At 32.0% G+C, this 25622-nt stretch overlaps 1 protein-coding gene across 4 annotated transcripts; it reads right to left on the bottom strand.

Annotated features, from left to right (window-relative positions):
- Nucleotides 1–252: 252 nt before the first annotated feature.
- On the bottom strand, nt 253–24832 carry LOC113510634 (uncharacterized). 4 transcript variants are annotated; one of them, XM_052903308.1, is made up of 6 exons: nt 24644–24832; nt 8523–8590; nt 3074–3208; nt 1954–2517; nt 1740–1851; nt 253–585 (listed from the first exon to the last, which is right to left on the bottom strand). In XM_052903308.1, the coding sequence occupies exons 2-6, from the start codon at nt 8581–8583 to the stop codon at nt 525–527; spliced, it is 933 nt and encodes a 310-aa protein (XP_052759268.1). In that variant the 5' UTR covers nt 8584–8590; nt 24644–24832; the 3' UTR covers nt 253–524. The 4 variants fall into 4 exon arrangements, with proteins under 4 accessions (XP_052759268.1, XP_052759266.1, XP_026749907.2 ...); XM_052903306.1 differs by having other exon boundaries at nt 1740–2517; XM_026894106.3 differs by lacking the exon at nt 24644–24832 and adding an exon at nt 14792–14946 and having other exon boundaries at nt 1740–2517.
- Between the last annotated feature and the right edge of the window lie 790 nt (nt 24833–25622).

The raw sequence follows: 25622 nt of genomic DNA, 5'->3' as shown, positions 1-25622 counted from the left end.
TAAAAAAAAATATTAATTTTAATCAATAAGAGATTACAAATGAGTAAAATAATGCAGATCTTATAAAGACTATGTTTATATACAATTTCTTATAATATTTTGGTTGGGAGTTTGAAATATTTATTATATAATTTATAGGTGTATGTTTATTTATCACATTAATATTTTTGTAAAATAACTATCTAGTCTGTTTTCTTTATTGACCAAATAAAGATTATTTATATCACTTGGGTTTGTTTTTATTTTATATAGTTTTTATTAAAAAAAAAAAAAAAAAACAGCACCTATATATGATTATAATACACATACATTGATTATTTTACTTAAATATTTAGTAATCTATTGGTGATCTAATCACCTAGGTGGCAAAGGTAACAGTTGTTTCTTAAAATACAAGTATTAGACAACGTTTTTGGAAATATCTCCAAATTGCTTTTTTGATGTGTAAAAAAAAACTGAAATTCGGAGGCAAATTTTAAATGCAATTTTTTTTTAGAAAAAATTAAAAGAATTGTAAGTTATTGTTAATTCCATGTCATGCTCTGGATGTATCGGTTTATGACGTACATCAACATCACAGTCGCACTGAAATAAATAGAATATATTTACATTAATTTATGGCACTATGACAAGTATTTTCGTGAGTGGGGAAAAATATCCAAATTACACGAAACTAGATTTTAAGATAGTATGATTGCAAAAAAAAAAAAAGAATTTCAAAATCCGTTCAGAATAGACATAGACATCACTTTTTTTTATAACATAGGGGTAATGGGCATGTGGCTCACCTGATGGTAGTTACCGTTATTTATAGGCAACATCGGCGAAATTACAGGTACATTGTCGGCCTTTTAAGAAGGAATGCGTTTTTTGTATAAAAAACAAGAGTTAAATGTTTAAAAAATAATATCACAAGTGACATTACCAGAACTGGGTTTTATTTTTGTAAGGGATTATAATTATACATACAGCTTTTCTCATTTTACAAACCTGTTTCATATTAAAAGCTAAGCATATTTACCCTTTTTCCGTATGCTTATATTTGCAACGTTTCGATATTACAAAAGGTTTCGGCTCCATAGTTTTATTACGGATCGCCTGTCTGATGGCAAACCCAATAGCGGAAATAATGACGCTTTAAAACTTTCTTTAAAGCTTGCCCCAACCCAGTGCAGTAAACCAGAATAGGTAACCCAGTTTGGAAAAATCTAGTCCCGTGTATCTCGGATATAAGAGTACGATATGTATTCTTACAAGCTAATAATAATAACACAAAAGTGCATTTTGTACAATTGCATATATATACAAAAGAAAAAATAACAATGAAAACTTTGCGACAATCGAGTATTATGGGTAGCCTTAAATTATTTTACTGCTTTACATTTCTATCGTTATTCCATGCATGTTACATAAAACTTAAAGCTTCAACAAAAATACTATTTTTTTTTTGTTTTACAACAAGCCCATTTAATTAGTAATATATTATTTTTATACATAAAGTTTTTTTTATTTCAGACACCTTAGTAGGTAGCATGTGTTAAAGTAATAGTTACCGATCGCATAGTTACATTAAAGGAGTTGGTAACCACCTGAACATGTTTATTAGGCTTTTATATTAGTGCAGAAAAAGAAATAATTAAAATTATAAAAGAAAATAGTGTCTAGATTCATGCAAAGCAACTACAAAAAGATTTCACCGCGTGAAGCCACACCGATTTGTAATTAGGTATGTTATTTACCCAAAATTCCAGCCATAGGATACTGGTTTATGTGTTGTGGCTCCACTGTGGTGGGCATTACTTTGACCGTAGTTTCGATTTGGGACAGGCGTCTGATAACTCGGCTGGTAACCTGACGAAGAATACTGGGGATTAGAACTTCTTGAATTCGAGCTGTACGATTGGTAATTAGGGTTCTGTATAATTGGTCTGGTGTTGAAGTAACTGCTCAAACCTCCGTTTTTGGAAATATTGTCAACGAGGCTTCCAAGTATGCTGGATAATCCTGAGCTGCCTCCTGTTGAACCGCCGCTACTGCCGCCGCCGCCATTTGCATATTTGTTGAGAGTATTTAAAATGGTGTCGAGAGGACTACCCGATCCTCCGAAACCACCAGAAGAGCTCGAACCATATGGAGAGTTACCACCATAGGGACTATTGCCTCCTCTGTTGTTTGATCCACCATACGGAGAGTTTCCGCCGTAAGGCGAATTGCCGCCATAGGGTGAATTTCCGCCACTGGGCGAATTTCCGCCATAGGGTGAACTTCCACCGTAAGGCGAGTTACCGCCGTAGGGAGAGCCTCCACCGAACGTTGAACCACCTTGATTACTATGCCCACCATATGGAGAATTGTTTCCATAGGGCGAATTGTTTCCGTAAGGTGAATTGTTTCCATAAGGAGATTGTCCGCCTGGTGGAGCAGGCGCTGGGTAGTTGGGTGGCGCGTCGATATCTCTTGTGGGGGACTGAGGCACTGCTGGCTTATGGGTTGGTGGAGCCGGGTTAGTGTGTGACCCTGTAAGCATTTAATATAATGAACTAATTTAATATTTCATTAACTATTCAAATAGAAAAAAAAAAAAAAACTCGACTGTTGAGATTCCAAAGTCTATAAATAACCTTTATTAAAAATATAACTGAAATTATTAGATCTCTATACATTATTGGGTTATTCATAGACACTTGTTCATATAGCTCAAACTTGATATTCGCCTTCATGAAGAAGAAATCAAAATAAGTATACAATTATAATAACAGGATCATATACATTATTAATTTTCATGATTTATATCAGATACCTAACAAAATATGAATACTTCCGATTAATATGGTTCAGTAATTTTGAACAAGGTTTGGATATGTTCTGTTTTCTATATTTTAAGGACTCTGACAGGCATTTGCCCGATATTCACAGTTGTGAGTCGAAACCTGTCGAAAAACGAGTCTGCCGTTAAGTAACTCTACGATGTTAGAAAGTCTTATACACTCATAAAACTGCAATAAAAATTATATCTTTATAATCGGGTATTAAAGTTTATTATTCATATGGACAGGTAATAGTAGTATTTTACCTTCAACTTGCGACTTCTTTTTGCACGTAGGATAAGTACCACAATTGTGGGATTGTCCAAATGTACATGGTTCTTCGGCAAGCACACATACTTCGCTATTTAGACATCCGATATCTTTACACGTGCGTCCGTATTCTGAAATGAATAAGAAATACCAGATAAATTATAATTATGAACACTAGCACTGGTTCGTTCTTGTTGCTTCTATAATGAAAATGTAGGCTATGTTATGTTATATATTATATGTTTTTGCATAGCTGAGTCTAGATTTGAAGAGTAGGATATGGTAGTAAATAAGATGGTATGGAAGCATAATGGAAATGGCAACGTCTGTGGGGGTAGCATGCGCGTCACTGTATTCTATGATGTGCATGGTACAGTAAGTACCATGCAAATGGTTACCATTTTCCAACAGGCTGGGTGCCAGCTAATTTGCCTTTCGAAGCACCGTACAATTTTTTTTCATGATAGCATACAACATACATTTATTGCTATCAAAAATTAACAAGTCTATTTTTTAGAAAATCTTCACAGGTTTTTCTAGATCTAGATTATGTTCATCGAATTACCTATAACTAGTTTTACATACAATTACTACAATTTTTTTCCAAAATATAAGCTGTTATCAGCACATGTATACGTATTTATATCCATAACTCTTGACCTTAACATTAAATTGGTCTAAAACAGGTTTAATCTCGTAACCTCCGTGTTTATTTCATTGCGCAGAAATATCTATGTAACAAAAACCAGTCAACTGGTGAGTGAGTAGGCTAGATAGATTATTCACAAGTAGTTTTTATTGCTGTGTAAAAAATATTTGTGACTTTAATTGTAATAAAATTAATATGAGAGTAACAAAATCGAGGTGCAAACTCTATTGATTGCAAAAAGAATTATCAAGATTTTATACTAGCTTTTATCACAGATTTTGTCCGCGTGACCAGGGTATGTTCACTGACCAGAATAGAAAGTTCCACCACCATAAAACCCATGTTCGGTTATAATTATAATACTAGAAAGGATTTTTATACAGTTTATGACTAGTTATTGCAATTTTGTAATCTTTTATTACATATATCGAAAATATAAGTCGTTTGCTTGGGTACCTCTGTCCCATTCGTGTTTCAACCGTAAAGCAGTTGTGTTTGTATAGCTGTTTCGGTTTGAAGGGTGGGATATGGCGTGAATTTACAGGGTACAGAGGAATAACATCTGAGTCCTCAGGAATGGCAACGCATGGGGGTAAATTGGGCGAAACAGTATACTCTGTTATGTCCATGGTACTGTTCATGTTTATAGGCGACGATTACCACTTTCCATCAGGGGGCCGTCAGCTTGTTTGCCATTCTAAATTGTATAATAATAAATATAAAAATATATCTAAATTTAACTAAGGAATAAATAAAGTATTATGCTCGTATAACCTATTACCTATTTACTATTATTAACATACAAGAAGGCTTAGAGCATCCCTTTATCTGATTAAATCTCACACCCTTTCTATAGTATAATTTTAATCCTTTTATCCGTTTCCGATAGCTTTTTTGACTACCCATTGGGGAAACCTTTGATTTCCCAAGATATGTATAGGTCCCTATCTCTTTATGTTGATATATTCGTAAGACATCGCTATTTCAGTTTTATTGTCTTGTATGTGGTGAATATTATACAAGTGAATGCAGAATTTATAGAAACCAAAATATAGATAGAGTTCTAAAAGAGAATGAAAGTACTTACCTGACACTGGCTAATCTCTATAAAGTGGTATATGAATATGGAGGATGTTAGGAAGGTATTTTATCCAATTTCTTTACATTTGGTATATTAAAAAAAATAATCTTGTTTTGTAAATAACGAATTAATATTTTATTTATTCTATTTGTATCTGAGAAAAAAATAAACAGCGAGATAGATAGTGATGAAAAGAAATACTGGTAAGTTTTATTTTGATTTTTTTTTTTTTTGAAACTGCTTTCAGTAGTTTGAATTATGAAAGGGTTTAAAGAAATCCTTTGACGATCTTATGATAAAGAAAAAAATATTGTTTTTAATGTAGTACTCGTATTTAAGGCCACCTGGTTTACATTTTGCTTGGAAAATACTTTTTACTTGTCGAATATGAGTTAGTAAATGCAAGTTAGCTAAATTTTAAATATATACGTAAAATAATCTGGAAAATAAAGGTATGTGCCAGAAAAATAATCAAATGCCGCCTTAAGTTGTTAAACTTTTTAAGCTACTTCAAAGAGGTATTACAAATATGATTAAATGGATGGTATTTTTGTTCTATTATTATATGCGATATATTAGCTAACTTTGAATTGATTTTGATGTTTCTTTTTGTAATAGATAAGGTTTATTTCTGGGAATAAATCTTATTATTCGATATCTAAATATTGAAAAGTTTTTGAACGTTGAATTAATATCTTGAAACATATTTTATAAAGATACTAAATTATTGATTTTAGATATTAAAAGATATTTATTACATCTTAATACTTTACAGCTCGATTACTTCACGAGAATAATAAAAAGAAGCAGGTAAAAACCGTGTTCGAAAATGGAAAACTGTTTAATACTGTATGAATATATTTTATTTCGCTGTGTCTACGGAATTTCGCCCTTTTTATAACCCAAAAGGCGTGGTCGGGTAAGAATTCGGTTGTAACGGAATAGGGATCATTTGCATATACAAGATTATATACTTAGATTGGGTTCTCGTCGTCTTCGAGAGTCAATATCACACGTAATAAAAGCCAACCGAACTGGAAACGCTTTTTGCCACTGAATTGTTTTTGTTGCATATTCTGCGCGCGCAAATTTTCTCGTGAGTGAATAGGAAAAATAATATTTCATTTAGGTGAGTACATAATATAAGTGTTTTATTGGATGGTACCATTTCACAAGTTCTCAAGTGAAACTGAAGAATATTTAGTTAATAATTTTTTTGGATGATTACATATATGAGTATTATTTACTAGTTGTTATAGTGTACACTCGTTTATGCAAAACCCGTTTCCGTGATATCTATACGTATTGAGTAAGCGATTCGTATCGTACCTGTCGCGGTACAAAGCGTTTTTAGTTTCAAAGGGGGAGACCCTTAATTCGTTTGTTACTTGATATTTAAGCAAATTTTAAACTCCAATTTTGATAATTATTCTTGCTATCGATAGGATTTATATACATATTGATCATATTATATTTGTCACAGTTTTCAGTCTTAAATTATGTATATGTATAAATATTCATTCTTAAGTCAGTCTTACACTATTATACCAGTCACGGTTCGATCTTGGCTGGTAAAATATTATTCCATAAAATACAATATGTGTATTCATACTAATTGGGCTGTACATATAGTACAGCCCAGTCAGTTTCCTTACATTCACGATTAATCCCGAGGTGTTTTTATTTCAATTTATCAGATCGAGAACGCACCGTGATGGTATGAATCTAGCTTTAGATATCAGTTTCAAGGAACGTCGAAGCTACAATTCCTATACAAAAAAGGTAGCTTGAAACTTTTGAAACAACATTTTATGTATCACATTTTGTCCTGTTATTTAGCATTACATGAAATAAAAATATTAAACGTATTAAGATGCTTTAATATATGTATGTATATTATGGGTACAATGAGACCCATAATACCTCTTAAATATTATAAACAAAAATAAAGTGAAATTGATTTTCGAAGATCGGAATTTGCTGTTATGTGGGTCAACGTGAAAAAAATAACCGAATTATAAGAGGGCAATAAAATCTGTTCTAAAAGCAACATAAAAGAAGCAAAATCTACGCTGAAAACGTTTTAAGCTAAGAGGCAAGATACGTGAAAAAAATACTTAGGTGACATAGAAATTTCGACTAGCAAATACGACTTTAGAGGCAATAAAAACAAATAAAAAGAGCATCATAAGGTTGCATCATAACTCATTGTTTTGTTACTTTCAAGACGGGCGGGAAGCTCGTTTTATGTGTGCATTAGGTAATGGATTTGAGCCATATCTTACGGCAATCTGAGGGTAGAGAGTACGTGCCCCGAGACGGTAGTCCAACCAAACAACGCGGGCTGCTGAGGATCTCACGATATCTTCGCAACAGGGGTTCATCGTATTTACTCGGCGTTAAATAAAAGGTTGCCAATGGAGTCACGCATGTGGGACGTATATTTGACAAGCGGAAATAGTTAAGGATAGATGTAGATAAAACTACCAAATACAAGGTCGTCACAAACTGACCGGATCTAAACTCGGAAATACAAAGTTATGAAGTTATAGCATTGTCTACGTTACATGTTACGATAGTCGAATAGCCAGACATAAAGCTTGTAGTTTAGATGGGCTGAGGTATTTCGTTAAAGTTTTATAACATACAAATAATAATCTATACACAATGTAAGTGAAAATTGATAAAATTTTTGAGAATATTAGTATATGATGGATATATAAGGATAGTAGTAGTAGCTCTATTTTGCCGTGTAGGTTCCGTGCATAGAATATGCTACCCCTTTCTTTCCCGTGGGTGTTGTAAGAGGCAACTAAGGGAGGGCGAGGGATGGCCAGCAGTGTTATTCTTAAAACATCTCTGCCATGCTAAGCGTGGCGACTACTGGCAAAACCTCCCAAGGGAGAGCTTTTTGTTCAGTAGTGGGCAGTTAAAGGCTGATATAATGATGATGATGGTATACTGCTTCTTGATTTTTGAAGCAGAGCTGAGCATCAACAATAATATAGATGAATTTTAGAGAATAAAGTTTGTCATCAGCTCCTGTAAATCCTTTAATAACAAAATTATATTCAGGCTATGAAGGACCGGGTCTTATGGTAAGTATAAACATATAGGTATGTTGCGTATATGCGCATCCTAATCTAGCTGTGGAATCATAATTTCAAAGCAAACGATATTGTGCTCTCCTAAATTATTAGTTATCTGGCATTTATAGCTTTAGTAGTGGAGTGATATTACAAAAAAAGTGACCTTTAATTGTTGACTTCGTCAAAAGTACTTATTAGTGATTAAATATCGAATTTCGCGATATTCTCTGGGGGTCGCGACCCATACGTTGAAAAATACTGTTCTAAAGAATCAGGATCGTGGGCATGGGATATTTAGATATAACCGCAGATATTAAATCAAATAATCTAGATACATTTCATTATACCTTCTAAATTTTTATTTTATATATTACGTACTTATGTAGTAATTTACAATGATGAGATTCTCAATTCGATTGCTACTCATTAATTCTGATTTCATATTATTCTTTTTGCAAACAATATGGTTTATTTATAGTTTATTAATAGGTCATAATAATTCTGTCATATTTGATGTAGGGGCTTCTTTTAAAAGAACAAAGAAGCTCCTTACGAAAGTACTTAGCTCCTCACAGAAAGAAAAATATGAGATGCTTTTAATATTCTGAAGTACTACAGGTACTTACTTGAGAATCCATCAGCGTGAAACACTAAAGTAACGGTTAACAGCGCCGTTTTCCAGTTCATCGTGAATCTGAAATAGGAAAATTAGATGTTGTATTTATCCTTCTTTTGCCATATCAAATTGTAATGTAGTAAAATATTATTAGCTATATATTATTGCTTATTTGCTACTTAAAATTATATATATATATATATATATATATATATATATATATATATATATATATATATATATATTTTAATTGTAAAATTGTTAATAAACGATGTGGCAAAATAACTTCTAGCAGAAGCAAAAAGCTTCATCAGATTGTATAATAATTATAATAATAAAATTGATAGATTTATATGAATAAATAATCCTTACTATCCTTAGGATTATCATAAAAGTGAAGGATAATCTTATTAGCGTTTTAATGTCGAAACTAATCGTGATGAAATTAAGTACACGCTAAACTATACGCAGTACAAGAACTGTATAGTACAAGAACTATACGCGTAATATCAGATAATACCCAGAATAGAGAAGGAAACACCTAAATCATAAGTAAACTATAATTTTCCAAGCCATGCCTTTTTTGACAACTACAAAAGATTTGTGATTCGGTAAATTTGTAGCACTTTTTGTTCATATCCGAAAATAATTTATAAAATGTTTTTCGTGGTGTGGCGTGGTTAGAAATCAATTGATATTTTTATTTTACAATATGTTAATAGGAAAAAAATTGAAATATTAAAGTTTTATTATGGATAGATAAATAGTTGTAAATATCCGATATGTTAAATTTTCAAACTCACTGGTTAAGTACACTAATGTACTATGATTGCTTTAACTCTATTCTTTTTTAATTAGTACATCAACATAAACGGCAAATGTAACAGAGACATTAAATTTACAGCTGTTGGCTGTACGCTTTTCAAACACAACAGTTTAGATCTGATTAGCGCAAGCTGTAGTATACAATGTTGAGACAGACATAGTTGGGTACACAAGATGAAATAGCTCGTCGACATGTGTATTTCAGAGCTGCACGTCTGTCCGACAGCTCAGCTGAAACTTTATGACACCTAGCTAACATTCCCAGAGCAATTTCGCCAAAACTGTTTCGTATAACCTCGTTACCAACTACTGCGCCACTATAGGTAAACGTTTTGCGGATATGGCACAAGTTGTTTCCGTTTATTGAAAAGTTTGATGTAGATGCTTCTGTTAATATAATGATTGCAGCCGCGTACTCTCTTATTGCGGCAATATGGCTTCCTTTCGGTTTGGAGAAGGTCATGATTCTGAATCGATCATGGAAGATTACAGTGGATTGGTTGTCGTCATCGTCAATTTTGTCATTTAAAAGTCTTCGATTTCGCAACTATGATTTATAAACCCTCTGAAGCACAGATACGCTCAACATAAACGCTGCTATATGAACCTTCCAAAAGATAACAGAATGAACGTTGCTTGATTTCATTAATAAACATTGACTAACGAATATAGTTACCAAACTCTCATATCTCGTAAATTGCACTAGTGATTGTTAGATTTGTTCTTTATACATAAATGTCTGCAAGACTATATTATATTCGTAATAAGGGGTCACTATCACCAAAAGTCCACATGAAGTATAGTAAGTAAATAGAGAGATTATCGAAGGCATTTCAGAACAGAGAAGACAGTAACACGCAGTAGCTTGATAAACCTAGAAAACTCGTCGGTTTCAATAAAAATCAAAATAATTAAAAGTTCTGATAGACTACTCGGATACTAACCAGTCAGGCAGTGAGCACTGGCTATAACAAAATTATGACTAATCCAGTATTATATACCGTACACATTACCGCTAGTTTCACTTGTCTGTGTCAATTTTCTCTTGAATATTGGATGAGGGATATTCGTTTAAGTTCAAATGTTATTCGACATGTCAGCTCGAATTTGTTATTAAAGAAAGTACTAGAGACAAAGATATGAAACGAAATTAGTTGGATAGATCACAAACGACAACTCTATGTTTTAGGTTCGACCCAACATATGTAATCTTCGAGAGATATTTTTTTAGGATTATTACGTGTGTCGTTCAATCTTGATAAAGGACACAGGCCAATAAAAGGAACGACAAATGATTAGTGTCATATCTTGAGATCTATTTGTTGGCAAGAGGACATACCACGGAAATAGCATCTAAGACGCAATATGTTATTATGCAGCAATCAATCTATTACAGCTTTATTGAAGACTGTGAGTGGATGATGTGAAAATATGTAGATCGGAATATGTTGATATTGTGATACTTACATATTGAAATGGTAGTTTAATACACAAGTTTAAGAACACAGCACAAATTCACAATGAAACAAATGGAGGATTGTGCTTGATTACACTGTACTTATTTAAAGAAAATATAAAAGTAAATCAGTCATGGAAACAAAAATTGTTTTAATAAAATTAAATAACTGAATTGAAGCGAAATAAATATGTAAGCGAAGTGCTAGGGGTAGTGGCACGATGGGTTATGCCCTAATGTCGCAGGTCACTGAAGGTCACTTGGTTGGGTGGGGAGGTCGACTAGACACGCAACTTCACTTTGTTAACAGAAATTGTTGACTGAATCAGGGTGAACATTAATAAATGTATATATTTTAAGCTAATATAAACATGTTTCCTTAATATTAATATCCATAACATAATGCACATACGGAAACAAACTTTAATATACTGAGTGTGTTATAATTTGTGGGTAACTTTTATCGATAAAGTCAAATAGCATAATATGTATCTATATCTAATGACAAAAATAATAAGTGCCAGAAAATTATAATATTTATCTGATTCCAAAATTAATATAACTATCTTGTGTCAAACCAGATATTATATATCTGCGGGTACAACCCAGAGTATTCGCAGAAAAAACGGTATTTCCTAAATTGGTCCGATGGCAACCGGCAGAGAAGCGATTTCCGGAACTTCATTTATGTGAAGTGCCTACCACTGCGATCTAGAGGGTATCGCTAAAATAATTCAATAGAAATGCTTTCAAGATGAAATCATTAACACCCAGTTCAATATATAAAATACATATAAAGATATTTGAAAAAGTATTTTCAAAGAGATTTCAAATGATTATGTTGTGTTGCCGATAAGATGCAATGTTTGTAATTTGCTGCAGTGTTTATGGCAACGTGGGAGATATAGAATACAATTCCGAGATATGACTTACATTATGATACATTTTATTGTTTACACATCACCAAAGTTTGTCTTGATATAGAACTTTATTTGTAGTCTTGGTCTTCCTTTTCTTGCATTGTTGTATTATGCTTTATTCCCTTAGTCACATTATGGTGTCACGTTGTCTATTTATATTATTCCTATTTTTTCGGGTGTGAACGGATTCTTAATTCGTCACCACCTTTATAGGCAACTAATTAGAAAAATATATAAGAATAATCATACTGTTTTAGGTCTGCACCTATTTTTCTGCGTTATTAACAGGATTGTGGATTAACAGAATGATAGAAGCCTAGCAAACAAGCATCCGTTATTAGTATGCTCTTTGCACATATAGCATAACTGATTTACTCGTATCTTCTCAGGTGTACTGAGATTAGAATTAATGGTTAAGCGTTGATTAAAAACGCTGGTGTAGAAATTAAAGGATCCCTTGGGGGATATTACATGCCATAGAGCAGAAATTGGATAGCGATACGAGAGATATATTGCCCGACATAAAGCCGTGCTCGGTAACTTTCTACCCATTTCCGGCAGCCCACTTGTGAATCGTATTTCGGAATCCTTTTTATCTTTTTGCGGCTGGTGTGTGGCGGAACGCGATGTGACAGCGGCACCGAGCCACTTCGCAGCTCATATATCACTTGAGCCTGTAACGGCGCTGTTAACGGCCTGCCTGTCACCTCCGCGCTTCACCCGTCCAACACCACACAACTCTATTATCTATATAATACAAGTGTTATATTTCATATTAGTTAGCCTCTACGGGCTACAATAATAAAAGCGATACACTTCGCTGTCTATCGTGTAAAAATAACGAGCGAACCCTAATTGAAATGGTAAGGAATGGTTTTACTTATATCAAAGAGTGCCCTATTATGTTAATCTTGGTCTACTTGATTACTAAATTTTATTCAGATTCGTAAATCATTTAAGCATGATTAAGTACAAAATATCCGTTCAAACATCTTTATAAACTCACACTTATTAATTATTCCACTTTTTCTGTAAATTTATATTATCAATGGAATAGCATGTCTCCTCGTGAGATGTATCAGATTGTTCCACTAAAGAACAAATAGTAGGAGGGTGAATAGATCTATATACTCGATTTATGTGAAGCCAGTATAATAAACCCATTAACTGATTGGCTAATCGTTCCAATGGTAATGCAATGGTAATTCAAAGCATTGGTTCAGTACTAACGATAGTAAGATAATCGTGTAAAACAGACTTTCGACTTACAGAAAATAATATAAAAAAAGAACTTTAACTATAATATGTATATTTAAACTAGTAATTGTTCATGATTCAAATTATGTTTTGGAACGTTTCCTTATCTTTAAATTTATACGAAAAATTATTTTAAACTCATTGATATAGTCATTATTATATATCAATGAAGTTAAACATATAGCTGTCTCTCTCGTTTTGACGACGTTTATTGAAATTATTTCGGATATTTTTTATTAAATATATAATAGTAAAGTAAAATTGCAAAATAAAAATAAAATATATGTACCTATTTCGTTGTAACTAAACCAGTGAATTGAAAAAGATTGCAGTATATACCTAACACATTGGCGCTCGTGTACGTGACGATTCAAGGTATAAACTAGCTAAAAAGATTCGCCGCGTTCAAATTCCGTGGGCGATGCATCGCTGCCGGCTTCCAGTCCACAAATTCAAGGATTGCATGGAGACTGTGTAAAGCAAGGGTGTCACTGGGATTTATATCGGCGGAAATCTCCGATGTTCAGACTTGAAGTCGGGGACACACGGTAAGTGTAGAAGGTGGATCGTGTCGGCTTTTAAGGATTTTATGGATACTTATGTTCGATTAAACTGAAGACTGTCTTATGTCGGAGCATCTACTACTTATGTAGTAGATATTATAGATAAAACCTGGACAATTTTATTGATGAGATGAACGAGTTAGAATTAAGAAGAAGGAGATAATTAACATTTAAAAACCGACCGGTAACGTATTGCATAAACGGGTATATATGTTTAAATCTTTTTCTGTTAATATTTTTATAAATTGACTAAAATAATTTTGTGTCACAGTGATTACGACAAGCGCTTATATCGATTTTATATTTCTATGAGGTAGTCACATAGGCTTTTTTTAATTAGGTTTACCGCTGTATCTAAGTTAACGAAAAAATCACCTTCTATAATAAGGAACCTTTAATAAAGAAGGCGATTTTTGTAATTCTCACAATGAAATGAAAAATAAAGGTTCGCGTGATTAAAAGATATGAGAAGCGAATACTATTTTAAAAATAGCGAAAAGGAAGTTTTCAATTTGCCAGTATTTTGATGTGTATGTTATGTAATATCTTCAAATTTTTTTTTAAAAAACAAAAAGCGGGCGCAATGCTAGCAGTATTTTCTACCAATCAATCTTTGGGATGAACAGTGAATCACGAACGCGGTACTTCATAATTGGGACAGGTAAAGAAAATAACTAAAAATGTATACCTATACTATATATATGTATATATATACACATACATAATTATAGGCCGATATTGATATTTACTTTTGCCTAACTAGCTGTAAAAAGATATCTCCATTTAATAATCGGTAATGTAACTAGAAACAGATTGTATTGACGTTCGTATTCTAACCTTTAACCCTAAAATATACAAACTTTATTATATTCTACTTTTTGTTATGATGCATATTCATATGAAAAGACATCCAATGAGTAATTTATGATTAATGACCAATATTTTCAACAGACTACAAAAAGAAGGAGGTTTATTCTTTTATATTTATTACCTCATAACTCCGTCAGTTGTAAACCGATTTGGATAATTCTTTTTTTATCTAAAAGGATATACTTACAGATTTGTCCCATTAAAATTTTATCAAAATCGGTCCAGTAGTTTAGTATTTAAATCAAAATAACTAGTTTTGTCACAGTTATAATAGTTTCTTTTATGGAATACAATCTTATTTAATATTTATATAATAACACTTGACCAACATAATTAAACTATACATGAGTAATTAAATCTTTATTTTATATGATGACAAATATCTTACCAAAATAACATTAAACGATTCTATCAAAAATCACGGAACACGACGACACACAACACACAATAGTGCACTGATTAATGTATTAAATTATGACAGGACTGAATAGTGATCATTAAATTGAGCTACTGAACATAAAGCTGATAACAGTGCGCGATTTGTAAATGAGATCATACTTAATACTGAGTTTCCATACAACGTAATAATGGAGAGCGACGTGACGCGGAATTGTTGTTTACAATTTATTGAAAATATGGAACAGATATTTGATTATTAAGTACAGACTTTTGTAATATTATAAAACTATATTGCAAAAAAGTTCATAGCTATACCACGTAAACATAAAATAATATTTTTTTATAAATAACAACATATTTAAATTTGAACAACGTGAGTAGTAAATTTTACAAAAGATTGCAAATCAATAATTTATTTGCAAAAAAAAAAAAAGCTGCAGTCATGACTAAATTAATATGGGGCCAAGGTGGGAGGGATTACTCCCTTAATCCCTTATGGGGTAGCTACTAGCTAGACGTATTTGTTGACTGTTTCCGATGTGGTGACTGTAACATGTTTGTAACTCAGTTAAAAATTTGTAATTTTCATCTATAGACGTAAAACATGGTGAATATTGAAATGATATAGTTACTTATTATCTACAGCAGTGACAACACTAACCAATTGTATAATGTCTATGAAATATTTGATATTGAATAGCTTGTAATCAGCAGTCGCAGTTAATCGATGCCTGCAACTGATTTTAAAGATATTACTGGGAATGAAAAGTGAATGAAATCTGACGAGACATACTAAGATTGTAGGCATAGCTGTAAAGCCTTTATTTTAAACTGTACTCTTTAGCTGACGTAGTTCAAATGGAGTAGTACATCTGTTTACATTTATATCTTTATAGTGTAAGCAGCTCTAATTGACGCATAGATGGTAAATTTATATATTTAGTGTAGTACAAAATACGCTAAATGGCAGCAATTTGAAAATGAATGTTACATCTATATGTTGGCATTGTAGTGTCATTATACACTATAGTGTATGAGTACTTTGACTTACCAAATTATCTTGCATAATGGAAGGAATTCTGATCAAATATAGAAATGAATTAAATATTTAATTGGAATAAATACAACGTGAGATTTATTTGAGAGAAAAAGAAACATTAGATTTTTTTTGTTATTACAGAAAGATATATTTTTAAGAATGTATATTAACATTTTTAGATATTTCTAATTTTATGGATGTATTCATCCTTCTGTAACAAATAAATACACGAAATAAACCTAGATATATCTGTAAATGTTCACTTGTAAAAATAAGATGGTCGTTTTCTCTTAATGTTTAAATTACATTTTATTATGCACAGATTGTATAGTAGCAGCCCTTACTCCATTTTCATTATGCAACACATTATGATGCTAATTTATTTAATAATGTAAATACTTTGCAAATTTGGGATGATACCCTCTTATCTGGCAAGAGATAAGACGCCATCCATTGCATAGGAATTGTGGGTCTTGGGCAACCCTTATAATTATTATAAGTTCGAATTAGTTGTAATTGTTGATATAGTGTTTGGTAAAGGGATGCCTATGTTATTTTCTTTATAATATTTGAATTTATTTTATATTTGCAATTATTATTCATAATATTCACATTTAATACAGATAAACTTAAGACTATATTTCATGTAGATAACTTAGACTGTTTGTTATGGACGGGCCTGTTGTAATGTCTAAAACGGCTTACAGCTCCCGCAGTTATTGTTCAAGTTAGACTCAGTTTACTCACGTAACAATTGAATTATTGTACCTACTATAAACAAACTGGACTTAATGAACTAATACGATAATAATCTTAAGTCAATTTGAAATTTAGATGTTCATGTAAATTTTAACGGTACGCTCCGGGCATAAGGCCTAAGGACTTATTTATACTTATTAAATTATTTGTCCTGACTATCAACACACAGGCAAAATTACTAAGTATAAATAATGAAACACGACATCACGCGTGAAACACGACATATTTCAGATTTGGTCAAAATACACTAACAAGTGTAGTAACTAAGTAAACTGCTTAAAACTTTCATAAACAGACTAGCTGTTGCTTGCGGCTTTACATGCGTGGTTTCGAGTTACCTTTTCAAGTTTAAATTTTCGACGGTTTGCAAATGTTGGCCGAGTACAATGGCGCGTTCACGCAGCGTCAATATATTGAGCCAACGTTAACAGGAGCAATTGGAGTGCTGTAGTTTTCAGAGATCAAAGTTAGCTACCAACTAAGAGTCGGTTTTTTAAATTTTAGAAACTATTTCTGTGATACAATAAACTTATACATGATTCAGTTATTTATTTATTTGAGTAACAAGACACCCACTATGATTACAATTTTTATCTCATGCAAAGAGTACAGGTGTATAGTGTTGGTTTAATTACTGGTTGCTATGACACGTACATTACTTATGACAGAAATTATGATTAATTATTTTATCAATACAAAAAGATATTGTGCGCTAATATAAGTTATTAGTTTTATCCATAAATTTACTCAAGAAATAAGCTATCAAATGCATTTCGTTTCAAATCAGAGAGATAATTTCTGTAATTAGCACGTTAAAACAATCTCTTCCGCTTTATTTGTATATATTAGTATAGACAGTGTAATAATTTAAATACAAATAAAATTGCGGTATAAATTGCTGCGGCTGCAACAGTATCGACATCCAATCCTCATTGAACGGTCAACGCTGAATTAATAATGCGCTAACCTCTAAACTATTCTAAACAGCGCTCTTTATTGTACCCCTGATCGTTTGAATAATGCGTTGGGTCACCGTGCATGGGGCCCTTTACAAGTAACTTGCATCAATTTCTACTATCAGAACTTACTAATTTTGGTAAATACAGTATCTTAGATTATAACGTTGAAACTGAACAGTTATAAGCTAAATAATATAAATTGATGACTAATGGAATGATAGGCGGTATTTAGACAAAGTTGACCAATTTATGGTTTATAAGTAACGGGAATTAACGCGATAATTTAGGGAAACTATGATAATTTACCTATATTATTACGTTTGCAGGTAACATCAGCCGTGGTCACGAGCAGACTGATGTAGCGCTACCTTGTCTATGCTTCCGAGGATTTTTTTTTTACCCACACATTGTCTACACAAATTGTGTCACTATACTGAGGGTTTCTGCACACTATACTGATCGTGTCTTCATTTGATACATTTACTGATTGCACATTATAGCGAGGTAATGTTTTTTTTTTATTACAGGGTTCTAGGTCGCAGAGAGTTTAAAACCATTTTCTCGATTGGTCAGAATGTTGAAATAATTAAGGTAAATTATCATAACTACTTAAATGATCATATTAATTCTCATTTCTTATAAACCAAAAAACAACCAGCGCAAAAGTCTAAAAGTTAATGATGATAGATTCTGTCAAGTCATCATCATAACAAGATCTACAGTCCATACAATATTTATATTCTGTTCCGATCTTTCACTAATGAGGTAATGATATTTGATGCTACAACCCTGAGAAAATCCAACATGCATTGAATATATTATTCGTTATCATTCGATATCTGTTGTATTTCCTTAAAAGACATGACAGTATGTGATTTCTACCTTGTTTGGAACTAATTTATTGACATTAATTATGGTATTTTAAAAACTGTGGAGAATAGTAGGTATATAATATAATGTTAAGGAGCAATAGGTTATATATGGGACATATGGGATAATTTTTAATTGAAATCATGTAAATTTTGTTAAAATTGAAGTTAGTTATTTTGTGTATTTAACTGTCTCTTGCCAAATTTTTTACTCATGTCCTAAAGATTTGTTGTTTCGACACATATATTTTGCCACGTCGCTATTCATAAAAGTTACCCGACCGCCTGATAGGCGAATAACACTATTTTTGTTCATAAAACTTTTATGAATACGATTTTGCGTTACATTTATGGCAAGATGGGTAAATTACGCTTGACGCCCGATATCCCTATCCACTTTGGCTTTAATCCAACCTATAGAAAAGTATTATGTCCTCAAACTATTACACTTTTACGCTTGTTATTTAGGTTAGAATCTTACTAATATTACATTTGTGAACGTTTGTATGTTCGCTTAAATGCCTGGAATCGATTTGAATGAATGTAGATTTTTTTATATTGCTCTGGGGTGGCGAATATTTTTTTTTATTTTTGTCATTTAGTATTATTTAATAAAAGCTGAATATCGTTTGCGAGTATCATGTGAGTTTTAAGATGAAAATAAAAGACAGCTAGGAAAAAATTAAACCTAATACTAAATTATGTATGTGTAAACAGCTACTACTCATCATACGCAATAGAATTTCTTTTATAGCCAGATATTTTAATTATTAAAAAGCTTTATTCTGTGGCTTTACTCGTGTGAATTACAAAATAAACAGTAACCAATATCCAAATATCTTAGCAAACTTTTACATTTATAATATTTGTAGGATGCAGGAAGAATAACGTGAGTACGACTACTACCTTTCTAGTCTTTGTTTGATTCTTTAATCAAACCAGAGCCACCCACTACCGAGTGTCTATCTAGACAGTAAAGGTAATCTTTTTAGGTCCGTAGTTGTAGGTATTATACCTTAACCACAATGATTTGAGAACCGGTTGTCTTCGGAAAATGATGATATAAAAACGTTCCCGAGGTCGAACATTAATAGATAAGATCATTTATGTCTAAATATAGTTATATTCACTATTCAAAAGACTTTACTTATCGTATTTATTTAGATGGAATTGTTGCGCTTACATTTCGAATTCAAAGGAAATGTTTTAGTTTGAAATACTGTAATTTTCAATGTGTATCAAACGTTATTAGTATTTCATTATTTCAAAGTAGATTTAGTGTACACAATACTCATACGCAATACAAATTTTATCATTATTGATTTTTTGTGGAATTAAATCCTATTTTTTTTTAATTAAATTTAATATTTAGAAATTAGATTTTAATTAAATATTTAGAAAGTTCGCCGTTGAAAAATTAGTACTATAGAATTTTCAATTTATGAAAGAACGCCATATGAAATACTTTACGTTAGAATTGAAGAAAGATTGCAAAAAGAATTTTATAATATATTTTGCAATTGATAGGTTTTGTTTTCATATAAATTTTATTACGAACAAAAGCGAAATGATAGCTATTTTTTTAAGTAAAATTTTGAATTATATATTGTTAATATGAACGTGCGAATATGCAGGTAAGTATAATTAATTACGCATACGTACTAATATTATATTTATCTGTGTATACAAATGTATGGCGATGTCACCTACAATAATAATAATACAAGTAATATTCTATAAAGCTTTCAATTTTATAAACGACTTAGTCGGTGAATTTATTTTAACTTTTAACTAAGGCTCTACTCTGTGGGAATCAACTGGAAATGATCAAACAATTCCGAAAATGTCCAAACTCAATTTAAAAATAAAATTAGTATTTAACAGAAACGCTCAGATATTCAGAACTTCTCGAGTTGGATAAGTACTTCAGTTTATGAAAATTTCATTAAAACGCACTTAAGTTGACGGTGGAAAAACCGTGAGCATTTTATAAAGTAGTATACCGTATATCTATAACGAATACAGACCCCAAAAAGGCATTGGAAAAGAAAAGTCACACTAAAAACACATTTGTCTGAATTATAAGGTAAACGTTTCATTACAAAAGAATCGTTTGCCCCCACAAAATGTTTGGATACACAACACAAAGCGTATTAAATGTAATCTATAGGTAAAACAAAGGACTTATTTGCCATAATATATATTGCGATTCGTTGTTTAATGTATAAATTTATTTGTATACATGTTATACGATATTTTTAACAATTATATTTTTTAATTATTAAATTATAATAGTCTGCATTTCATAATATCCCGTACGAATAGGAGAACGTAGGTACTCATAAAAGCTTTCAGTTCTTTTACACGGACCGCTAGGTTTCCATACATTTTTAACTCAAATATATTATCGAGTATTATAAAATAACATTTTTAATAAAAATAAAAAGAGAAATGAGAATTTGAGCATCAGTCGTTTCATATCTGATTTTACATCGTATGTACGATGATTGATGTATTCATATCTCGGTGAAGACATCTGAGAAGTTATGATGTGAAACTGGTGTGAGTGAGATCTCTAAAATGGACTTTAATGGGATAATCTTCAAGTTTATATAAGAAAAATAGAAATGCACATATTTTGCAAGAATTTTATATATCAAATTTCAACTTTTCACGGTCCTGTGTTGTATGAATCTTACATAAATCATTACATATAACGTGCTTGACTCATTCTCTCAACTTTTTGTAATATATTTGAAGGCGTTGCTTCATCTAGTGACAGCTTGTGAGCGCAAGATAATACAAGCAAATGCACAATGCATTGTTAGTAGTGAGATCTAATCGACCCATTACTAGCAATATAGCTTCTAACAGGTCGACCTCCACGCGGCTTCCCATGGAAACCATATTGGTTAATTTTTAATGAATTCATAACGATAGGCCAACCAACCTGCTTCATCCGCACCTATCATCCCTCACTGGTGCCTTGTCAGCGTATTACGATAACGTAAGAGTGGTGACCACTACATTATCATTTATTAAAAAAAAAATGCACAATGCAGAGAGGAAAAGAGTCGTTGGTAATGGGGTCTCTGCCCTATTGCTAGCAATATATCCTATCAGGTTCTCTACGAGATTTCCTTTGGAAACCACTGTAGTTAACTATTTTTGAATTCGTCAAGATGGGCCAATTGATCGGCTTCATTCTCGACTATCATCCCTTAATAGATACGGAATCGTGACTAAAGAAATTTGCTCATCAGTTGTCAATTCTACGAGCATAATGTCAGGTCGTCGATCTTAAGGATACATCGATATTTTAATTCTTTTGCGAATATCATATCTTATTTCAGTCCTATCAAGAAAACAGAATCCATTATTTGCTGAGCGACTTTAAGCCTTCAGTTACTTATATAACAAGGATATTTCTGTTACCCGTAATCCTAAATTAATACGCGGAAAAAATAATAACAATGCCTATTATTCTTCTACAATTCAAGAGCAACTGGAAACATCCAATAACAATGTAAATCGATAATCTCGTACATGAGAGAACTACTGCATTGTTGCAATAAAAGTATACTATGACAATCATAAACTTCCGCAATTGCCCCTAAGCAGTCGCCGTTTCGTTACATACGGTATCAGATTCTGATCGTTTTGGTAATACGTGACGTAGTACTATTCGGATACGACATTAGCCGTCTGTTGGCATAAAGCCATAACTGTGCCTCTGGGCACTGTACCACAATCCTCCAAAGGAAGTGTTCCCTCACGAAACTAGACGTTTTTATTATCCGCAGTGGGTTATGAATGAGACATGTTTTGAAATTAATGTCATAGTACCCTTTCGTTTTGAAACAGTTTAAAATATTCATATTGTTTCCGTTAACACGAGATATATTATCACCATTGGAATGGGAAGTTTGGGTTTCATAGCTAATGGCCAAAACAGAATTTCATTGTCTGCCTGTAGGTATGACATACATGAAGTAAACCAAAATACCGTTGTTTAACTAGTGGTATTCAAATGCTTCTTGCCTATACTTTTAAATTATAAATTATTATAAAGAAAAAATATGTTATTTTTTTATTGCAATGGAGACCAAAATTTAAACAATTCAAACTTAACAGATTTAAAAAATTCTTTCACCTATAGAAAACAATATTATCAACTAGTAATACAGATTGTATTTTATTTGTAAAAGAATTAGATATCTTTTATTTAACTGTAATAAACCGGGACGGGGCACTGGTCATTGACAAGGCGGTATTTTTTCGTACATGCAACTTTAGCATTCGAGTAAGAAATCTCATTAAGCCCATCTACATTAGTTACATTATATAGGCACTTATACACCTATAGTTATATAATCTTCCTTATATAACTGTTTTTTTTTTATACAACTTAGAATGACAAACAAGCTGACAGCCCACCTGATGGAAAATGGTAACCGTCGCCTATAGACATGAGCAGTACCATGGACATAACAGAGTATACTGTTTCACCCATGATACCCTCTGTGTTGTCTCCCTCTGGTAACCTCTGTTATAAAAGTCTAACGGTGGTTGCCAACCCACTTGCCAAGCGTGGCAACTACTGGCAAAACTCTCTTTATAGGGAAAGCTTATGTTTCAGCAGTGAAAAGTTAATGGCCAAAATAATAAAATAAATAATAATAATAAAAAAATATCCCCCCTCAATGAAGGTTCAGGTAGCATTAGTAAGTAGGCCTAATGGTACCCATTCTGGCAATAAACCTTATCAGGTCAACCTTCACATAGTTCTCTTAAAAAACCATCTAGGTTTATTCTTGATAAATTTGCCATCATGGACCTGCTTTTGTCCTCACCTAGTTTATTAAAAATACATTAAATAATTAGTATCCTTACTATAAACAGGATGTTAGTATATAATATAGCAGTTAATTCATATTGATTTGATTTGATTGTAATTAGTTCTTATAATAGTGATGGAGCAAAAATACAATATGTACCTCTCCTTTTCATTCCTAGTATGTTGTAAGAAGTAATTAAAGAAAACAAGAACAGTATACCAGTGCAACAAGAGGGAATAGTGTAGGTAGCAGTTTAGTACACTGCTTTACCTTCTCATGGTTGCAGGTTTGTCCCTGTTTGGGTACCTCTGTCCCATTCATGTTTCTACCATTTTACATTCTACAGTGAAGCAGTTGTGTTTGCATGGCTGTGTTTCAGTATGAAGGGAAGGATATGGCGTGAATTTAGAGGGTACAGAGGAATAACATCCGAGTCCTCAGGAATGGCAACACATGGGGTGTATCATGGGTCGAACAGTATACTCTGTTATGTCCATGGTACTGCTCATGTCTATAGGCGACGGTTACCACTTTCAATCAGTTAAGAGCCAAAATAATATATAATAGGCAAGTCTAATTATTGTTCTAATTTCTAATGATGTAAAATAATTTCTGCATGACAGCAAGTCTATTCAGAATGACTGGACATTTTTTGTGATGTAGACTCAATTTCAAGTCTGTCTCTAAATTATGAATTCAGAATATAAAAGTCTATTGATTTAGTTAATTTAGTATGATATTTCCAATTTATGTAAGTCCAGTTTAGGTATATTAATTCTATTCTATAGAACTTTTTTATTTGTAAGATGCAATTTTATAAAAATATTTATATTAGTTAACATGTAATATATATAACCAATATATATTTCTAACCAACATTTTTATTCATAAAAGTTATAATATTCCATGACGATTTATATCTATTAAACTATTTTGTTATTTTTTTATATTGAGAATTTAATAAAGACAGACAATTAAGTTAAATAGGTTTACTAAATGTTTGGTATGTTTATATATAAGAAAGTGAATGTATGTTCCAAGAGTTGAGTAATGAAATGAATACTTTGTTATGGAAGACTACATCACTTCAACCTTTATATTTGTTACAATGTTGTGTATATACTTTCTAAAATTTTCAACAATATAATACATTGTTTTCTTTGCTTATTTGCATTATTACACAAATTAGTTTAAACAACAAAGTTAATCACCTGTAATCATAGTCTAGAGTCTAAAGCAGTTTGACCAGTAATTATCACAGACACATTAGTAACGGCAAAATATGTTTATATGCATTTTTTTTAATGTAAACAATCATTAGAATATAAACTAGATATTCACAGTTTTGAAGTGATAAGACTAAAATAGAGCTCTTACCTTTAAAACTGATGTTTTTACATGGAACGATAGATATAGACCAAAGGAGGAAATACACTGATTTATTCCAAGAGGATTTAAGTCAAGCAAGGTCAAAACATGACAGCAAACGAAGCAAATTATTTCATATAATTTTTCTATTACGTTGAATACTCGGTTAATTTGTCGTTCATTTCTGTCAGTCACAATAGGGAATATTTTGTTATGACACAACCACATTTTTGACAAATATGACATGACAGTGACACTGACATATACTTGACAAATATTAAAAAAATATTGTCACTTTATGGTTTACTAGTGTTGCTTAATAATCAACTATTATGGTTTATCGATTGTTTTGGCAAGATAATTAAGAATTGAGATTACAAAAACAATAATATTTAAAATTACTTGCAAACCTCTTTATAACTTCTTTATATAGTGCTTTTTTTAAGATTTGGTTTGGGTTGGTATTTACTCCCGTCCTTGCTGTGTGATACAGGCAGTGGAGTCGCAAAGTGCAAGAGTAGAGTAACGTTTAAAATAACCATAGAGCTTATTTTAGCATAGGGCGTGTGATTCTCTGAGCTATTTTTTGTGGGATGAAAATGAAATGATAATCCCGTCTATGCTTCTAATATACATTGGAGTACCACTGGTACCGTACTAGTGAGGGTTTTTTATAGGTGAAAACAGAATAGTGGCCATGTTTGCATTATCAGTACGTATTGGCGGGGCATCAGTGAGTGGTGATAGGTGACGATAGAGGCGAGTTAGTTTTTTTTATACCACTGAGGTGGCAAACAAGCATACGGCCCACCTGATTATAAGTGGTTGGTAGTTGGGTTATACTGACGAATTCAAGAACTAACTACTATAGTTTCCAAGAGGATTTGTGGAAATTGGCTTAATAGGATATATTACTAGCAATAGGGTTATTAGATTATTTTACTAATAATTTTTTTATCTCCGTTAAGGAAGGATGAAAGCTGGTTAT

This window comes from Galleria mellonella, unplaced genomic scaffold, assembly GCF_026898425.1.
Source record: "Galleria mellonella isolate WM207_F2 unplaced genomic scaffold, CSIRO_AGI_GalMel_v1 utg139, whole genome shotgun sequence".
Taxonomy (NCBI): domain Eukaryota; kingdom Metazoa; phylum Arthropoda; class Insecta; order Lepidoptera; family Pyralidae; genus Galleria; species Galleria mellonella.
The sequence above is the reverse complement of the archived record's forward strand: the minus strand, read 5'-3'. Positions and strand labels throughout refer to the sequence as shown.

Excerpts from the sequence above, each read along its gene's own strand:
- LOC113510634 (XM_052903306.1), bottom strand. The coding sequence starts at position 8,583 with ATGAACTGGAAAACGGCGCTGTTAACCGTTACTTTAGTGTTTCACGCT. Across the intron at positions 3,209-8,522 it reads TCACGCTGATGGATTCTCAA|AATACGGACGCACGTGTAAA; the intron begins GTAAGTACCTGT and ends TATTCATTTCAG. Across the intron at positions 586-1,739 it reads TCCTATGGCTGGAATTTTGG|TGCGACTGTGATGTTGATGT; the intron begins GTAAATAACATA and ends TATTTATTTCAG.